The sequence below is a fragment of the Tripterygium wilfordii genome, chromosome 23 (assembly GCF_013401445.1).
Source record: "Tripterygium wilfordii isolate XIE 37 chromosome 23, ASM1340144v1, whole genome shotgun sequence".
Lineage (NCBI taxonomy): Eukaryota > Viridiplantae > Streptophyta > Magnoliopsida > Celastrales > Celastraceae > Tripterygium > Tripterygium wilfordii.
Genome location: NC_052254.1, coordinates 5,171,201 through 5,189,983, shown reverse-complemented (window position 1 = coordinate 5,189,983; position 18,783 = coordinate 5,171,201). Strand labels below are relative to the sequence as shown.

The following is an 18,783-nucleotide window of genomic DNA, read 5'->3' as shown; positions in this document are numbered from 1 at the left end:
TGCTTCTGTTGTATGTGAGTTGGATTTTGGTAACTGGTCTTTTCTGTTGAACAAAACATGTATGCTGAGTTGCATTTTGGTCACTGGATGTTGAATTTGTTAGTTCATGGGGTTTATCAATATTCAAATACTACCATAATTAATTGATTTACGTACTATATAATAACTGTTGAGGTCCATACCCCTTCATGATTGTGTTAAATAAATATAAAATTTACATAAGGGTATTTTCTCCCCCAAAGTTGGACCATAAATTTTCCATTAAGTCATGCCTAAGCATACCATTAATGGACCGTTCACGTACTTGTTCCATACGTGAGCGTATAAAGCATCCTAGTAGTTGCTCATCATGCTCCAGTAAACCATCTGGTAGAATTTCACCAGCTACAGGTTGCCAAGGCTCGATATTAGCATGCATCTCGTCCTCGATTATCATGTTATGCAGCATAATGTAACAATTCATGATGTTTGTAACAGTTTCTTCATCCCAGAATCGTACGAGTTCTTGAGTTATCGCCCATTTGGCTTGCAACACCCCAAATGCTCGTTCCACATCCTTGCGGGCCGCTTCTTTTTTTTTTTTTGCAAAATGTTTCTCCTTTTGGGTCCTTGGGTGCTTGATCGATTGTATCAATGTTGCATAGTGAGGGTATATGCAATCAGTGAGGTAGTACAAAATATGGTATACCCAACCATTTACTTCATATGGGATGTTTGGAGTCTGACATCGGATGAGCCTGTCGAAGAGCGGTGAGTGATCTAGAACAGATATATCATTATATGTACCAGGCATACCGAAGAATGAATGCCAAATCCATAGGTCTCGAGATGCGATAGCCTCTAGGACCATGGTAGGTCTACCATAGTGTCCAACATACTGACCGTGCCAAGCAGTGGGACAGTTACGCCATTCCCAGTGCATACAATCTAATGAACCAATCATACCAGGAAAACCACGAGACTTATTTTCTTCTAGCGAACGAGAAAGGTCTCTTTGATTCGAAGCTCGTAAGTACTGATCTGAGTACAACTGGATAATAGTTTTGCAAAATATACGAACTGTTTCTAAAGTTGTAGTCTCTACAATGCATTGAGTTTCATCCTCACGATCAATTGGGTTACCGTAAGCCAGAATCCACAATGCTGCTGTAATTTTTTGGATTGATGAAAACCCAGCCCTTTCTGTGCAATCATATCTCAATTGAAAGTATGGTGCCACTGCTTCTAAGTCGATTCGTATCCGATGGAACAACTCAAATCTCATGCGAAACCGACATCGAAACATGCATGGTGGGTAAATACAGTTGACAGCGAAGTATTTTTTGACAAGATCCTCATGCGCTTTTGCACGATCTCTATTAATGAAAGTTCGTGTATTAATTCGTGGTGGCTCGGGCTCTGGCTCCTCTACTTCTGCAAGCGCATGCTCAAGCAAGGCAATGTCGTCGAGCTCTTGTTGTTGTAGAGACATAAAATCCTCCATAAATTGTGCTTGAAAGCGCCAGTTTCATGGACTTGCCATTTAATTGAGTAAAAGAGATGACACAACTAGGATGTTGCACAAATGTATGAAATTATGAATTGGCTTATAAAGATAAATCACGAACGAAGGGAATATAATGCAATGATGGCTTTGAAGGACATTGGCTCAAATGAACTTTAAATTCATTGGCATGAATAATTTCTAGGATGACCATGAGGGAATATTGACAATACAAACACATATTAGAGATTCCCTCAATTAAAACAATTAAAACGTGTGTGTCTTCATTATTGGTGGGATAGATGTAATTGAAAATTAAGGCATGTTTAAATAAATAAAATTGTATTTATAATTAACTGTGAAAATTTATAGTTGTATCAATACAAAATTTCTATTACCATATACCATTACAACTAGGAGGGAAAAGATGGAAGGAATGATAGATTGGCAATGTCGTCGAGCTCTTGTTGTTGTAGAGACATAAAGTCCTCCATAAATTGTGATTGACAGCGCCAGTTTGATGGACTTGCCATTTAATTGGGTAAAAGAGATGACACAACTAGGATGTTACACAAATGTATGACCTTATGAATTGGCTTATAAAGATAAATCACGAACGAAGGGAATATAATGTAATGATGGCTTTGAAGGACATTGGCTCAAATGAACTTTAAATTCATTGGTAAGAATAATTTCTAGGATGACCATGAGTGAATATTGACAATACAAACACATATTAGAGATTCCCTCAATTAAAACAATTAAAACGTGTGTCTTCATTATTGGTGGGATAGATGTAATTGAAAATTAAGGAATGTTTAAATAATAAATAAAATTGTATTTATAATTAACTGTGAAAATTTATAGTTGTATCAATGCAAAATTTCTATTACAATATACCATTACAACTAGGAGGGAAAAGATGGAAGGGATGATAGATTGGCAATGTCGTCGAGCTCTTGTTGTTGTAGAGACATAAAATCCTCCATAAATTGTGATTGAAAGCGCCAGTTTGATGGACTTGCCATTTAATTGGGTAAAAGAGATGACACAACTAGGATGTTATACAAATGTATGAACTTATAAATTGGCTTATAAAGATAAATCATGAACGAAGGGAATATAATGCAATGATGGCTTTGAAGGACATTGGCACAAATGAACTTTAAATTCATTGGTAAGAATAATTTCTAGGATGACCATGAGTGAATATCGACAATACAAACACATATTAGAGATTCGCTCAATTAAAACAATTAAAACATGTGTGTCTTCATTATTGGTGGGATAGATGTAATTGAAAGTTAAGACATGTTTAAATAATAAATAAAATTGTATTTATAATTAACTGTGAAAATTTATAGTTGTATCAATACAAAATTTCTATTACCATATACCATTACAACTAGGAGGGAAAAGATGGAAGCAATGATAGATTGGCAATGTCGTCGAGCTCTTGTTGTTGTAGAGACATAAAATCCTCCAGAAATTGTGATTGAAAGAGCCAGTTTGATGGACTTGCCATTTAATTGGATAAAAGAGATGACACAAGTTGGATGTTACACAAATGTATGAACTTATAAATTGGCTTATAAAGATAAATCATGAACGAAGGGAATATAATGCAATGATGGCTTTGAAGGACATTGGCTCAAATGAACTTTAAATTCATTGGTAAGAATAATTTCTAGGATGACCATGAGTGAATATTGACAATACAAACACATATTAGAGATTCCCTCAATTAAAACGTGTGTGTCTTCATTATTGGTGGGATAGATGTAATTGAAAATTAAGGCATGTTTAAATAATAAATAAAATTGTATTAATAATTAACCGTGAAAATTTATAGTTGTATCAATACAAAATTTCTATTACCATATACCATTACAACTAGGAGGGAAAAGATGAAGGGAATGATAGATTGGCAATGTCGTCGAGCTCTTGTTGTTGTAGAGAGATAAAATCCTCCATAAATTGTGATTGAAAGCGCCAGTTTGATGGACTTGCCATTTAATTGGGTAAAAGAGATGACACAACTAGGATGTTACACAAATGTATGAACTTATGAATTGGCTTATAAAGATAAATCATGAACGAAGGGAATATAATGCAATGACGGCTTTGAAGGACATTGGCTCAAATGAACTTTAAATTCATTGGTAAGAATAATTTCTAGGATGACCATTTTTGAATATTGACAATACAAACACATATTCGAGATTCCCTCAATTAAAACAATTAAAACGTGTGTGTCTTCGTTATTGGTGGGATAGATGTAAATGAAAATTAAGGCATGTTTAAATAATAAATAAAATTGTATTAATAATTAACTGTGAAAGTTTATAGTTGTATCAATACAAAATTTCTATTACCATATACCATTACAACTAGGAGGGAAAAGATGAAGGGAATGATAGATTGGCACTGTCGTCGAGCTCTTGTTGTTGTAGAGACATAAAATCCTCCATAAATTGTGATTGAAAGCGCCAGTTTGATGGACTTGCCATTTAATTGGGTAAAAGAGATGACACAACTAGGATGTTGCACAAATGTATGAAATTATGAATTGGCTTATAAAGATAAATCGTGAATGAAGGGAATATAATGCAATGATGACTTTGAAGGACATCGGCTCAAATGAACTTTAAATTCATTGGCATGAATAATTTCTAGGATGACCATGAGTGAATATTGACAATACAAACACATATTAGAGATTCCCTCAATTAAAACGTGTGTGTCTTCATTATTGGTGGGATAGATGTAACTGAAAATTAAGGCATGTTTAAATAATAAATAAAATTGTATTAATAATTAATTGTGAAAATTTATAGTTGTATCAATACAAAATTTCTATTACCATATACCATTACAACTAGGAGGGAAAAGATGGAGGGAATGATAGATTGGTAGTTGATAGTTTATGTATTTTAGAGCACTGGAGATTTGGTTCTATTGTGAGTGTATAATATACAAAAACTTGAAAACACAAATGTTACACAAATTTTTAGGTGTTTCAAGTGCTGAATTACTCCTCACCATTGTGGAGGCTCTTACAAGTTTGAACTTTGGAAGGAAGGCCAACAACATTCTTGAGAATCACGTTTTTCTTTCACACACAGTGTACAGTATCTGTTGACTGTCATTTAAAAATTATTTCGTAAAACAGTGGCATACCTACCAACATTATTCATGGATCAATGTTGTCTATAAAGACATCAATTTTGCTGTGTTTTCTTCAGCTCAGAAAATTAAACAAGTTCTTCATTTTATATTACTTGGTATTTCTTCACTTTCAGAGATGTCAATGGCAGAAGTTTCTCGCCCTGTGGTTGATGTTCCCCCCATCAATATTGCTTTTGTTACCTGAATTTGCTTCACTTTATCCAGATCAATCGATACCTATATATGCATTATTTACATATCTATGTTGACAACATCAGATTTTATCAAGCAAACTCTTCTGGAAACTAGTTAGTTTCCCTATGTTAGTTTATGAATTTTTCTAAAGTATAATTTTTCTTGAAACAAACAGTCTTAATGATGACTTGTATGGTCACTGCAGGTATACAAGATGTACACAGAACAAATAGAAGTTCTCACAGTGCAAGTTAAAGATCTATTGATGGCTTCGACAGGCGACGCGGTGGAGAAAGTGAAATTAATCGACAGGTTGTGCCGCCTAGGTGTGTCATATCACTTCGAAACCGAGATTGAAAATCAATTAAATCAAATCTTCAACTCAAACTTTTTGGATGATAATGAGTATGACCTACGCACTGTTGCACTTCTGTTTCGAGTATTCCGACAACATGGCTACAAGATGTCTTGTGGTAAGTGAAGTTATCGCTTACTTATAGTATTAATCAATTCCAATTGTTATATGGATGATGGTGTTTGATTATACTTCATATTGATCGATAGATCAGATGTATTCGAGAAATTCAAAGGTAGTGATGGAAAGTTCAAGAACAGCTTACCTATGTAAACGAGTCAACAGAATATATTATTGCATAATCAAGTATCTTTAGGATTCATGATATCTTTTAGTTTCCTTATTCTAGACTAATTGATATTCTGTATCCCACTTATTGTGGTACGATTGTACTCATATATAATGCCTCCTTGAGAGAGAATAAGATTAAGACATTCAAGTTCTAACATGGTATCGGAGCCGGTTAGAAACCCTAATTCATCTCACCACCTTTGACACCTCTTTCTCTTGGCAGAATCCAATTCCGAAACAAGGAATTGATTTCTGAATGACGGACGGCACTAGAGAGCTTTCGCAGTTCACCCTACCAGCCAACACCACCAGAACTACTAGTGGAACCATGATTGTTTCACAGAGTTCCCATGAAACTAGCAACATGAACACTTTGTCTTTCGGCTTCAGATTGAATGACACTAATTTCAAAATCTGGTCGAGGATGATGCAAGTTCATGTTGCCGGACAAAATAAACTCGGATATTTAACTGGTCATACCAAACAAAAGGAAGAGATAGATCCTGGATACATCCAGTGGCGTACCGAAGATGCCACCGTACGAGGATGCTTGCTCAAAAACATGGACGAACATATAATTGGGTTATTTGTGAAACTTTCGACGGCCAAAGACATATGGGAAAGTGTTACCCAGATGTTTTACGATGGTGCGGATGACTCACAATACTATGAATTACGTTGCAAGGCAACAGGAACCAAACAAGCAGGACGTCAAGTAAATCTTTATTTTGCTGAACTAAAAAGCATATGGCAGGAACTTGACAAGAGACGCCCGAATAAGATGATTTGTGCGGCTGACATGAAAACACGGAGGGAAGAAATTCAGCAAGACCGAGTATATGATTTTCTGGCAGGGCTTGATGATGTATTCGACTCAACTAGAAGTAATCTCCTTCGGACTAAACCTGTCCCTGTCATTGATGAGTGCTTCAACATAATCAGGCGTGAAGCACAAAGACAGGATACTATGATGAAGAATGTTGAGTTGCCCGTAGCTATGGTGAGCAAGTTTTCCCCTACTGGCCCTCCTTCCCGTGTTCTCCGTGACATAGATGAAGGTGAAAAGGACAAGTTGAAATGTAGTCATTGTAATGGAACTCGCCACACAAAGGATACTTGTTTTGAAATACATGGATATCCCGATTGGTTTCTTGAACGAAGGAAACAAAATCGGGGGAAGGGAAATAGAAGAACAGGCCAAACCAAACTTGCAACAAATGCATCTGGAGTTGCGGCTATTGCAACTGGCCACATAACACCTCTTACCGAGACACAGTCTACTGCTGAACCAGATAGTTTATCTTCTCAGTTATCTCTTCTCACCATGATCTCTCCCGATGAAAACATTGATGACACAGGTAATATAGGCTCTGCTTTCACTAGCTCTGATTACCGTGACACAGGTTGGATAATTGACTCAGGGGCTACGGATCACATGACATATGATCAGACCCTTCTCAACTCTAGTGTTCCTCCTCCACGAGACAATATCATTACTGCCAGTGGTAGTATTATTCCAGTGATTGCTGCGGGTTCTGTAGCCCTTACTCATACTTTGTCCTTGCATAACTGTTTACTTGTTCCTGCGTTATCTAGTAACCTGCTTTCTGTGGGACAAGTGACCACACAATTAAATTGTGTTGTGCTAATGTTTCCAAACTTTTGCCTCTTACAGGATATCCGGACTCATGAGATCATTGGGCGTGGTACTAAACGGAGGGGGTTATACTACGTGGATGATATAACGTCTGGCAGAGTTTGTTAAGTTAGCAGTACTGAGGATACCAAGTTGAAAAAAATTCAGTTGTGGCATCGTCACCTAGGCCATGCATCTTTTGGTTATTTACGGAAATTACTTCCTGCATTGTTTCAACATATCCCTGAGTCTACTTTAGAATGTAATGTTTGCACTTTGGCTAAGAGTCATCGTACGCACTATCCTATCAGTCTTAATAAAAAGTCTATTCCTTTTGAATTAATTCACTCTGATGTATGGGGTCCATCACCTGTCACTATGAAATCTGGAATTCGTTGGTTTGTTACGTTTGTTGATGATTGCACTCGGATGACTTGGCTATATACGATGAAGCATAAGAGTGACGTTGGGAAAATATTTTCGATTTTTTATCGTATGGTACAAAATCAATATTCACTTCCAATCAAGGTCTTGCGATCTGATAATGGTGGTGAATATCTGAATTGTGAACTTCTTCAGTTTTTTCAGGATAATGGAATTCTTCATGAGACTAGTTGTCCTCAGACTCCACAGTAAAACGGCGTTGCTGAACGGAAAAATAGACATATTCTTGAAACTACTCACGCACTATTGATTGGTGCCAGTGTTCCTACCATCTATTGCTCATATGCAGTCACCTATGCAGTCTATCTCATGAACCGGCTGCCATCTCGAGTTTTCAACTTTCGTACACCGTTGGCAGTTCTTGCGGACCATGTTACTCCCTGTTCCTATTTATACTTGGAACCTCGGGTGTTTGGATGTGTGGCTTATGTTCACTTACACAAGAATCAACGTAGCAAGCTTAACCCTTGTGCCTTGAGGTGTGTCTTTCTTGGTTTCAATCCTCACCAGAAAGGTTACCAGTGCTACTATCCTAGCACTAAGCACTGGTATACAACGATGGATGTCACATTTTCTGAGGATTCATTGTTCTTTACTCCGCAAACCAACCATGGACCTCAGGGGGAGATATATGATGATGACTATGGTCGGTTTGTTACTGCTTTGGAGATGACTGATGCGTGGGTTGAGGATGTTGAGGACGTAGCAACTGGGAAGGTTGTCGATGATCAAGTTGATGCTTCAATTGATCATGTAGTGTCGGATGATAGCCCACGGGTACAACATAATGCCACTGCTGCTATGACTAACCCCTCTCCTCCAGTATCTCCACGTGACAATAATCCCAGTCCGACTGATATCCAAGAGGTTAGTATATCAGATGCTGAAACTTTATTAAATTTTGATTCATCTGAAAGGACATATATGTTACCTCCTAGACAGAATCAAGGGAAACCGCCTGACAGGTACTCTCCAGATGGCAAGGCGAAGTAGTCAATATCGAACTATGTCTCTACTCATAGACTTTCACCAGCATACTGTGCTTTGATTCGTCAGTTGGATGAAGTCAAAATACCTACTAAAGTAGAAAAAGCTTTGAGAGATCCGAAGTGGACTGAGGCTATGAAGATAGAGATGGATGCTTTGATGAAAAATGGAACTTGGAATGTAGTTCCGTTGCCAGGAGGGAAGAAGTCCGTAGGGTGTAAATGGATATTTACCATTAAACACAAAGCAGATGGGACGATTGATCGTTACAAGGCGAGACTGGTAGCTAAAGGTTATACACAAACCTATGGTGTTGACTATCAAGAAACTTTTGCTCTCGTGGCAAAAATGAATACTATTAGAGTTTTGTTGTCCTTGGCTGCTAATTTCGATTGGCCTTTGAAGCAGTTTGATGTAAAAAATGCATTCCTTCATGGGGAGTTACAGGAGGAAGTTTATATGGATTTTCCACCGGGGTATAGTATTCCTAACTCTCGGGGAAAAGTCTGTAGACTCCACAAGGCGTTGTATGGACTAAAACAGTCACCACGAGCATGGTTTGGAAGGTTCACTCAGGCAATGAAGAAGTATGGCTATCGACAGGGACATTCTGATCATACCTTGTTTATCAAACGTAATGGTAAAAAGGTGACTTTACTCATTATCTATGTTGATGATATGATTGTTACGGGGGATGATGTGCAGGAGATTGAGAAGTTGCAAAAGTATTTATCATTGGAATTTGAGATGAAAGATTTGGGAGGTCTAAAATACTTCTTGGGAGTTGAAGTTGCACGATCTCAAGAAGGAATATGCTTGTCCCAACGAAAATATGTACTAGATCTTCTATCAGAGAATGGTATGTTGGCATGCAAACCGGTTGATACTCCAGTTGTGCAAAACCATCATCTGGCCGTGTATGAAAACCAAATCCCGACTAATAAAGACAGGTATCAAAGGGTGGTAGGAAAGTTAATTTATTTGTCTTTAACAAGGCCGGATATTGCTTATGCCGTAAGTGTAGTGAGCCAGTTTATGCATGCACCAAGTGAGGATCACATGGAGGCAGTGATGCGTATATTGTGCTATCTTAAAGGAAGTCCAGGGAAAGGTCTAATATTTCGAAAGCATGGGCATATGGAGGTGAAAGGGTATGCAGATGCTGATTGGGCTGGGAATATGTCTGACAGAAGGTCCACTTCTGGCTATTTCACATTCGTGGCAGGAAATCTTATGACTTGGAGAAGCAAGAAACAAAAAGTGACTGCTCGGTCCTCAGCTGAAGCTGAGTTTCGAGGTATGGCACAGGGTATATGTGAGTTATTGTGGATTAGAATTCTATTTACAGAGATCGGGTTTAGACCAGAAGGACCCATGAAGTTGTTTTGTGACAATCAGGCTGCAAGGGAGATTGTGGATAATCCAGTGCAACATGACCGAACAAAACATGTTGAAGTTGATTGGCATTTTATTAAAAAAAAGTGGGAAGCAAAGATTATTGATATTCCGTTTGTAAGATCGGGTGAGCAGCTTGAGGATGTTCTGACACATGCCGTTCCTACCAAGGTGTTTCTTGACTCAATAGACAAGATGGGCTTAGGTGATATCTACGCACCAACTTGAGGGGGAGTGTAAACGAGTCAACAGAATATATTATTGCATAATCAAGTATCTTTAGGATTCATGATATCTTTTAGTTTCCTTATTCTAGACTAATTGATATTCTGTATCCCACTTATTGTGGTACGATTGTACTCATATATAATGCCTCCTTGAGAGAGAATAAGATTAAGACATTCAAGTTCTAACAACCTAGTGATGTGGATAGCGTCCTAAGCTTACATGAAGTTACCCATTTGAGTATGAAGAGGGAAGATCTTATGGATGAAGCACTTACACAAGTGAACACCTCAAGTCCATGGCAACCCACTGTAGCCCTAGATTTGAAGAACACATAGCCTATGCTTTGAAAAATCCCTTTCATAAGGGCATATCGAGAATCGAGTCGAGACAATACATCTCTTTCTATGAGGAAGACGAGTCATGCAATCAATTGTTATTGAAGCTGGCAAAAATTGATTTTAATCGAGTACAAATATGGCACCAACAAGAGCTAGTTGAGATTTTGAGGTATATATATAGGTGGCGTGAGAGCTTAAAAACGTTGAACTAAAGTACTTATGTCACATTATATTCTTATTCTTCTATATATATATATATATATATATATATGTATATGTATGTATTTGATAAGTCATGTGGTTAGATATATTACTAACTCATCAGAATTGCTATCTATAATGTAATGTAATGTAGGTGGCATAAAGAGTTAGACGTTGAAGTGAACTTTCCTTACTCGAGAGATAGACCAGTGGAAACCTACTTGTGGACTGTTGGAACCTTTTTCGAATCACATTATGCGACCACAAGGAAGTTTCTTACCAAATTTACTATTCTGTTGACTTATTTGGACGACACATATGACGCATATGGTACGATTGAAGAACTTCGGCTGCTAACAAATGCAATACAAAGGTTTGCTGGGTAGATTAATTTTTGTTTATTGTTTGTTTCTACATTGACCATTCTTCACTGATATATCGATCTTTAGGTGGGACAGTGATCACTTGGAAGAGGCACCAAATAGCATGAAATTTCTATGCAAGGCTTATTTGGATTTATTCCATGAAAAAGAAGAGGAGTTCAACAATGAAGGAAAACCCTACCATCTCTCTTATGCAATCGATGCGGTATTGATTGACTAATTACTTGTTTGATTTTCTCATACTTAACTAATTATCCTATCTGTTATAAATTTAATTTGAACGTGTTTTATCAATAGCTGAAAGCTCAATTTAGATACTACCACCTTGAGGCGGAGTGGTTAAACAAAGGTGACATGCCACGATTTGAAGAATACATGGACAATGCTGGACTCTCAACTTGCTATCATGTAATGGCAAATGTAGCTTTCACTGGTATGGGAGAAATCGCGGGGGTGAAGGAATTTGAATGGCTTAAGAGTTTTCCAAAGATTGATGAAGCAACGATGATAATATGTCGTCTTATGGATGATTTAGTAACAACCGAGGTATGAACGAATGTGTTTAAGCATTTATACTTGCTTTAATCAATCAAAATCAGCATACTCCTAACTACATTCAAATATTTTTAGCGTGAGAAACAATGGAAACATATTCCTACGGGAATCGAGTGTTACATGAAGACGTACGGTGTCTCTGAAGAAGAAGCTGTAGAAGAGTTTCAGAGAAATATATCGAATGCATGGAAGGATATAAACGAGGAATTAATCAAACCTACAAGGCCTCTCCTGATGATATTTCTCAACTTGGCACGCGTAATGGATGTCCTTTACAAATACAAAGATGCGTACACTTATTCAGCAAGTTTGAAGGATATCATCAAGTCATTATTCATCGATGCAATTCCAATGTAAGCGGTAGCGATTGAATCGCTAGTCGCTACTGATGTTATGCTTATTGTGTGTCTATTAATATATGAAGTCATGCATGTATGTTGGTTTTCTTGTTGGTTTTGCCAATTGTTGGAGCTCATGATGAAGCTTTTAATAGAATAAGGCAGATGCACTATGTAACTTCTCACCACGATTTGAATTTTATAATAACATCTCACCATGATTTCTATGCCTTCATGATTGTGTGCAATATTAACTACTGCATGCCTCAATCTTTTAAGAAGTCGTCAATCCATGAGTTTTAATTAGTGTGTGTGTATATATATATATATACACAAAAATGTTTCTATGTGAACAAAAAATGTGAACCAACTTTATGAATTATGGATCCACAAAGTTTTTTTTTGGTGAACTATGGGTCCACAAAGTTGATTCCAAGATTATGAATTTATGTGTATATATATATATATCCCGGAATAAATTATCCAATAACCCTTAACAGGATTAGGGGTCCATAGAATCTTAAAAATTACCGGGTCGGATCTGACTCGGAACGATAACCAGTGATCCGGCCCGGTGTACACTCCCAGCAAAGACTTCACCTTTATCAAGAATGGTTAACGTTTTCTTGTCAAGTCTACGGGTTGAAGTGTTAGAATCCGGAAGTGGATTAGTTTGTGCTTTGATTTTATTATATATAAATATTAAAAAAAATAGAAAAGCCCTTTAACATGGGTACTTCCAAGTTAAAATATGTTCACAGTGTCTTCAGTGGGTAGAAACTAGATCGAAAAATATCAATACAAACACATTATAATATAAAAATTCATTATACATGTTGTTCCTTTATACTTATTTGAAATACAATTAGAAGATAAAAAGGCATATAATTGGACATTAAGCATGATAGAATGGAGGCAGGAGTTTGATGAAGACATTTGTAATCATCCATCATTATAATACAAAAATAATTTAGAACTGTAAAATGATCCAAGCATTAAATATGAACATAAACAAAAATACATCACTTGAATGGAGTGTACTTTGATGTAAGTGCAGTCCTTACCCGAATTTGGAGAGAGCGCCTCGAGAGAGATATCGTGAATTTTTGATGTTTTTTGTTAGAATAGAGAAATCTCCATGTTTGGATGGTTGTTAACCACCCCATCAGGAGTTATAATTCCTCCATATCTCGCTCAACTGCCCATGGCAGTTGAATATGTAAATTGGTCGAGTTAACCCATCATGGGTGCCCCTTGACCCATTTCAAACCAACAAGAATATTTTAAAAAATTAATCAAATTTTGTTTCAATTATTTATATATATATATAATGGGGCTCACTATTTTTTGGTCTCAGATGTTTCAAATCAATGGTATAAACATAGACCCTTATGCTTTAAACCCTTATGTGAGAATTCTTGTAATATATATGGAAATTTGGAGATAATTCCCTCCATTAAAAATTTGGTTACCACTAGGACACTCCAATAAGTTTTGTTTCATAAAGTCCATCAAGTTTAATAAATATTCCATAAAGGACAAATAATTATAAATATTTGTTTTATTAACAAAAATACATTCATCTTCCCCATATGACACCCAAATATGAGTTTCTGCCTCCGGCAACTATTTCGGCCAGCCAATAGGTGGGAATGGTGCGTTTAGGTCTGCGTTACACTCCCGTAGTGGTGGTTTGTGGAGACAACATCTCCGGTGGCCAGATTGGACACTTCTCTTTACGGTTGGGCGCGACTTCAATGTCACAATTAGGTGGAATCAGTAGCTGACAGCGAAGAATGATGGTTTGGGGTTGGTCATGGTGCTTCGACACTTCTTTTTGATTGGTCGGCGGCTTTGATCGGTGGTTGGACAGTGATGGTCCACCACACCCACGAATTTGGTAATTTGTTATATGTTGCATATGTTATCTGTTTCATTATATCTGTTTTATAATCTGTTTTATTGTATATGTTTGAATACTGAAACACGAGAATTTCATTTGATAATGTCGTCACAATGAAGGTTGGTACACGAAAATTTCATTTAAACATTTATAATATCATCATATCCAAAATAGATATAATATCTACAAATCTAAAACAGATATAATTTCTAGAGATCTGAAAAATCATATCTAAGAACTAGAATGATTTTCACTTATTTTACCATATCGAGTTCCAGATTTGATGCGCCGCTTGGTTCAGTGAGTTGATTGGTGGTGGTGATGGTCACCAATGTTGGACAAATTGGTTGGATTGGACAATTTTTTTCAAACGGTGATTCGTGATTTCTCCAAGCTTTTTTGGCGACTCAAGTGATCATCGACGGTTGGTGATGATTGGGCTTTGGTCAGGCTGTCATAGAGCTTCATTTTGGTGTTTCGCTCTCTATGAACTATGATCGGACGGCAATCTTCCCTTATAGTGGCTCAAGGAAGAATAAGGAGGAATGGCATTTTAGTAAATTTGTAAATTTTGTTCTTTTTTCGAAAGTTTTTTTGGACTTGTCCTTAGTGTAATACAACTCACACAAATTTTCTTTTATGTGCCCATAAATATATATATATATATATATATATATAGACAGAGAGAGAGAGAGAGAGAGAGACTCATTGATTCTAGTAACAGCAAGATCAAACATGTATAATGCACACAATTTACAGAGCATGAAGACACATATATATTCTACTTCTCCAGCTTATGACTAGAAACAATTAACATAGTTCCTAATAAAAACATAACCCCAAATCAAATATTGTAACGCAATTCATAATCTTGGAACATTCCCTCAGACTGATGATTCGTCGAATCCCAGGAGTTCGGAGACACCGATTTCGAGTCCAAATTGCCATTGGACCACCAAATCAAGTTGTCCTTTGAGCCATTATTCATCTCTTTAAAACAATCAAACTCCACCATTTGATGATTCTCTTGCGCTAAATCATAACAAGTAGCAACTGGTTTGGTATTGAGAATGTTCTCAAGCTCAGCTTCGAAGCTCGAAACTTGCTGTAATCCCACATCGGATCGCTCCATAATTTCCGAGGATGTTAGAGGAGTACTTAAAGAACCATTCATTCCTTGTTGAAGCAGTGTGGCAGGAGCCATTGATTTTCCATGATTCACAAAATGAGTAGCACTACACATACCATTTTGTAGAGCTATAAGAGGATTTGGGGTTTGATTCAATGATTGAAGGAGAGGATGTAACTTAGGCCAAAGTGCAGGATTGTTATAGATTGAGAAGGGATTGTGAAGGCCTTGAAGTTGCATATGAAGTTGAAGCCTTTCAATAGTTGTGTTACTTAAAGGCTGTGAATTGTCTTCTCCAATACTGCTATTAGCTTCACATGGTTCAGAAGATAATAATCTATTGATGGAATTAGATTGTTTTTTCTTTCCAAGTAATTTCTTCTTCAATCTAGTGTTCCAGTAGTTCTTGATGTCATTGTCTGTCCTTCCAGGCAATTGTGCAGCAATAATTGACCACCTATACATACATTAAAAAGAATATATGAATAACATATTAATTAAGTAAAAGAAAGAGAGCTAATTGACAAGCAATTAAGTTAGAAAGCTATAGCTCCCACACCTGCTTCCAATACTAATGTAAAGGCTGCAAATGATGTTGTCTTCTTCTTCAGAGAATCCACCATGCTTGATGTTTGGCCTCAAGTAATTTAACCATCTTAGTCTGCAACTCTTGCCACATCTCTTCAGCCCTAGAAATTAATCAATACCCACCAAAGCATTATTAACATAATTAGTTTATAATACAAACATGTACATATATATCTATATATAAGTGAGTGAGGGAATACCAATTTTTTGAGGAAGTGCAATCCAGTTGCCTCCAGTGCCAAACTTGTCAATGAAGGCCTTAAGCTTAGCATCTTCTTCAGGAGACCATGGTCCTTTCTTCACATTGGTTTTGTCACAACATGGGGCTCTACCCATCTTCTTGTTATTGTGTTTGAGGTACTGTTGGGAAAGTTTGGAGAAGGAAGACCAAGATTTATAGGGTGGGAAGAGAGAGAGAGTGGGTGATGTGATGGTTTACTACGACAAAAAGTCCAAGTACCTCACAATTCAACCCTAATCTAGGGTTTTTTACTAATACTTTTTGTTAGGTCTCTCTCTTGCTTTTGGAGTAGTTAGCTGGTCCATATTTTTGTAAACCATAAAAAGCAACTGGTCTAGACTTTAGACATGAATTGTAGAAACTAGTTGTTCTTTTGAGGAAAAATTAGAGATAAATCAGCTCCCAATTAAATGTTTTGTTCCAATAAAGATAGTCAAATTAGTTTTGTCTGGATAAAAACATAAAGTTAATACAATATTCCATATAACCAGAACCATAAGAAAAAGAAAATATAAAAAAAGAAGTGATGAACCTTGGTTCTAGGAATTGATTGGTGGTGTTGTTGGTCACCGGCATTGGTTGGATCGAACTATTTCCAAACGATGGTCCATGATTTTACCAAGCTTTTTCGACGACTCAAGTGATTATCGACGGTCGGTGATGATTGAGTTTTGGTCAGGCTGTCATAGAGCTTCATTTGGTGGTTTGTTCCTCGAGAACAATGGTCGGACGGGCAACCTTCTTCTACGGTGAAAGAAAGAAGAAGGAAAGACACTTTGGTAAGTTTGTAATTTTTTTCTTATTTCTAAATTTTTTTTAGCCGTCTTTATTGGAGCAAACCTCTACCATTTTATCCTTTTATATTCTTCTAATTTGACTTTATTATATTGGACTTTTTTTGTTCATATATTCTGTATACACTAATTAAAGCTTGAAACATTTAATTAGAACTTATACCTCGCGCTACGTGGTGTTAGCCAATTAGAATTTATTAAAAATAAAAAATAATGTATTTGTACGCAATTGTATTTGAACTCTATAAATATATGTGAGTCAAGCCGGTGATAGACCCAATACTCAATGCATTCGTTAAGGTTGGAGGAAAGTGATTGCGTTGTTCTTTGAAAAAACAGGTAATATATGACCAAACCCAACTTAAGAACAAGTGCGATAATTTAGGGGATAACTTGTGATATATTAAAGACAAAATATCACCTTGAAGTATTTCGTAACGGTCCATATATATCGGGTCCCTGGGAGGCATTATTCATAGTTATGCAATATATTGAGCGTACATTAGGTGTGTGAAGATTGTGGTTACATGCATGATTTTGCACAATTTCATTTGAGTGCATGTAATTGAGGATGCTGATTTCAGAGAATACATCGACGAATCTGTTAAGCTTGATTGAGCAGTTACTTTACAAGATCATGAAACCAGTCTCTTATGAGTTATTATTTTATATAGTATATGATAATGTTTAGTATAATGCAATAAATATTTTACAAGTTGGGCTAGCTATAGGTTCAATAGAAAAAGAAGAAGAAGGAATCACTATTTTGACATGAATGCAATAAAAACCAAACAGAAACACATGAGAATTTAAACCTTTTAAAATAAGCAAGTACACATTGACCTTATTGGATTCCTACTTTAATAATTCTTAGCATGATTATCTTAATAAAAAGAGAAGGAAAAAAGAGGCACAGAACCACACCCACAAAGAAATTACAAGAAGAAAACCACCATATTTCAAAAGGCACTCACTCACTCCCACACAATAATAATACTATATCTTAACACCAAATGCAGACTCATATATTCTTTGTGAGGTAGAAAACATGCTTCTGCTTGTCTTTCTCTCAATTGTAGAATCTCTAACTTCATTTCATCATCAGCAAGACCAAACTAATTGAGACTCTTTGAGTGAGAGCTGGTGAGGATGATCCTGATTAGAGGATAAGCTTGACTTGCAAGTAGATAATTATTGGTGCTTTTGCTTATGTCACTACCCTACATTTCTAAATTATAAGTCAAGTTCTTTTAATATTTAATTGAGTAATGCTACGGACCCCCAAAATATGACACTCACTTTTATCTCCAATTTTATGTGACATGTGAAATATTCATTGATTATAAACATACATGTAGGGCTAACTTAACATTCAACATTTCCCATTAATTCTGGGTGGAATGGGGATCATATTTTGGGGTCTCAAACATTATTCTATTTAATTACACTCATATAATAACCAACTTTATTCGATAGCTTTTAATTTTTCATTAATTACAAATATTTTTTCTCCAAACTTACTAGAAGCTTTTCATGTGCACACATAAAACTAATTTCTCAAATAAATAATATACAAGGTTTTTGAAAGTTACTAAGCTTTTCACATATTAATTAAAAAAATTCTTTGATTATTGTGTTCTCAGTAATATTATTGGTCAAAACACATGCACAAATAGTCATATATGCGGTGATTATGTTGCTTTAACATAAGACCTTATTGTCTCTCCTAAACAAGGGTTAATCAAGATAAGATTGAATTAATTCTTTGATAGTAAAGTTAAGGACTAAAAATTCAAGGGAGATTACCTGTTTCTTATAGCAATAAAATAGTATTATATACATGATTACATTGTTCAATTCATTGAACAGGACAGTGAATCAGTAAGTGAAATCAGTCCTAATGACTTTGATCAACTTTTGAAAAAATATTTTTTTAGTATATTACCGACATTGACACCTTACAAATTTACTCTTCGTACATCAGTTATGTGTCTAAACTCGGGTCGTCAGCCCTGTGTGCATAGAAATTTTCCACTTGATTATAGGGTAAGTTGAACCAAAACCCAACGCGTGAAGAACTGAAGATATATACATTACTCTAAGAGTCATTGTCGTCTTGCATGCACTTTAT

The 18,783-nt window shown here is 36.2% G+C and overlaps 4 protein-coding genes across 4 annotated transcripts; 2 read left to right on the top strand and 2 right to left on the bottom strand.

Moving 5' to 3' along the window:
- Positions 1–214: 214 nt before the first annotated feature.
- Positions 215–1,483, bottom strand: LOC119992719. Its single transcript, XM_038839512.1, has one exon. The coding sequence runs from the start codon at positions 1,481–1,483 to the stop codon at positions 215–217; it is 1,269 nt and encodes a 422-aa protein (XP_038695440.1).
- Positions 1,484–10,461: 8,978 nt separating this feature from the next.
- On the top strand, positions 10,462–11,351 carry LOC119993279 (beta-caryophyllene synthase-like). Its single transcript, XM_038840332.1, has 3 exons — positions 10,462–10,689; positions 10,876–11,094; positions 11,171–11,351. The coding sequence occupies exons 1-3, from the start codon at positions 10,478–10,480 to the stop codon at positions 11,322–11,324; spliced, it is 585 nt and encodes a 194-aa protein (XP_038696260.1). The 5' UTR covers positions 10,462–10,477; the 3' UTR covers positions 11,325–11,351.
- A 73-nt stretch (positions 11,352–11,424) lies between these two features.
- LOC119992718 (probable terpene synthase 6) lies at positions 11,425–12,300 on the top strand. The gene is made up of 3 exons (XM_038839511.1): positions 11,425–11,650; positions 11,735–12,012; positions 12,084–12,300. Exons 1-3 carry the CDS (start codon positions 11,459–11,461, stop codon positions 12,298–12,300), a joined length of 687 nt encoding a protein of 228 aa, XP_038695439.1. The 5' UTR covers positions 11,425–11,458.
- Positions 12,301–14,650: 2,350 nt separating this feature from the next.
- Positions 14,651–15,960, bottom strand: LOC119993278 (transcription factor MYB36-like). Its single transcript, XM_038840331.1, has 3 exons — positions 15,818–15,960; positions 15,589–15,718; positions 14,651–15,486 (listed from the first exon to the last, which is right to left on the bottom strand). The coding sequence occupies exons 1-3, from the start codon at positions 15,951–15,953 to the stop codon at positions 14,745–14,747; spliced, it is 1,008 nt and encodes a 335-aa protein (XP_038696259.1). The 5' UTR covers positions 15,954–15,960; the 3' UTR covers positions 14,651–14,744.
- Positions 15,961–18,783: the final 2,823 nt, after the last annotated feature.

Excerpts from the sequence above, each read along its gene's own strand:
- LOC119992719 (XM_038839512.1), bottom strand. The coding sequence starts at position 1,483 with ATGGAGGATTTTATGTCTCTACAACAACAAGAGCTCGACGACATTGCC.
- LOC119993279 (XM_038840332.1), top strand. The coding sequence starts at position 10,478 with ATGGCAACCCACTGTAGCCCTAGATTTGAAGAACACATAGCCTATGCT. Across the intron at positions 10,690-10,875 it reads GAGCTAGTTGAGATTTTGAG|GTGGCATAAAGAGTTAGACG; the intron begins GTATATATATAG and ends AATGTAATGTAG. Across the intron at positions 11,095-11,170 it reads CTAACAAATGCAATACAAAG|GTGGGACAGTGATCACTTGG; the intron begins GTTTGCTGGGTA and ends ATCGATCTTTAG.
- LOC119992718 (XM_038839511.1), top strand. The coding sequence starts at position 11,459 with ATGCCACGATTTGAAGAATACATGGACAATGCTGGACTCTCAACTTGC. Across the intron at positions 11,651-11,734 it reads ATGATTTAGTAACAACCGAG|CGTGAGAAACAATGGAAACA; the intron begins GTATGAACGAAT and ends AAATATTTTTAG. Across the intron at positions 12,013-12,083 it reads TTCATCGATGCAATTCCAAT|TCATGCATGTATGTTGGTTT; the intron begins GTAAGCGGTAGC and ends TAATATATGAAG.
- LOC119993278 (XM_038840331.1), bottom strand. The coding sequence starts at position 15,953 with ATGGGTAGAGCCCCATGTTGTGACAAAACCAATGTGAAGAAAGGACCA. Across the intron at positions 15,719-15,817 it reads TGCACTTCCTCAAAAAATTG|GGCTGAAGAGATGTGGCAAG; the intron begins GTATTCCCTCAC and ends ATTAATTTCTAG. Across the intron at positions 15,487-15,588 it reads TACATTAGTATTGGAAGCAG|GTGGTCAATTATTGCTGCAC; the intron begins GTGTGGGAGCTA and ends ATGTATGTATAG.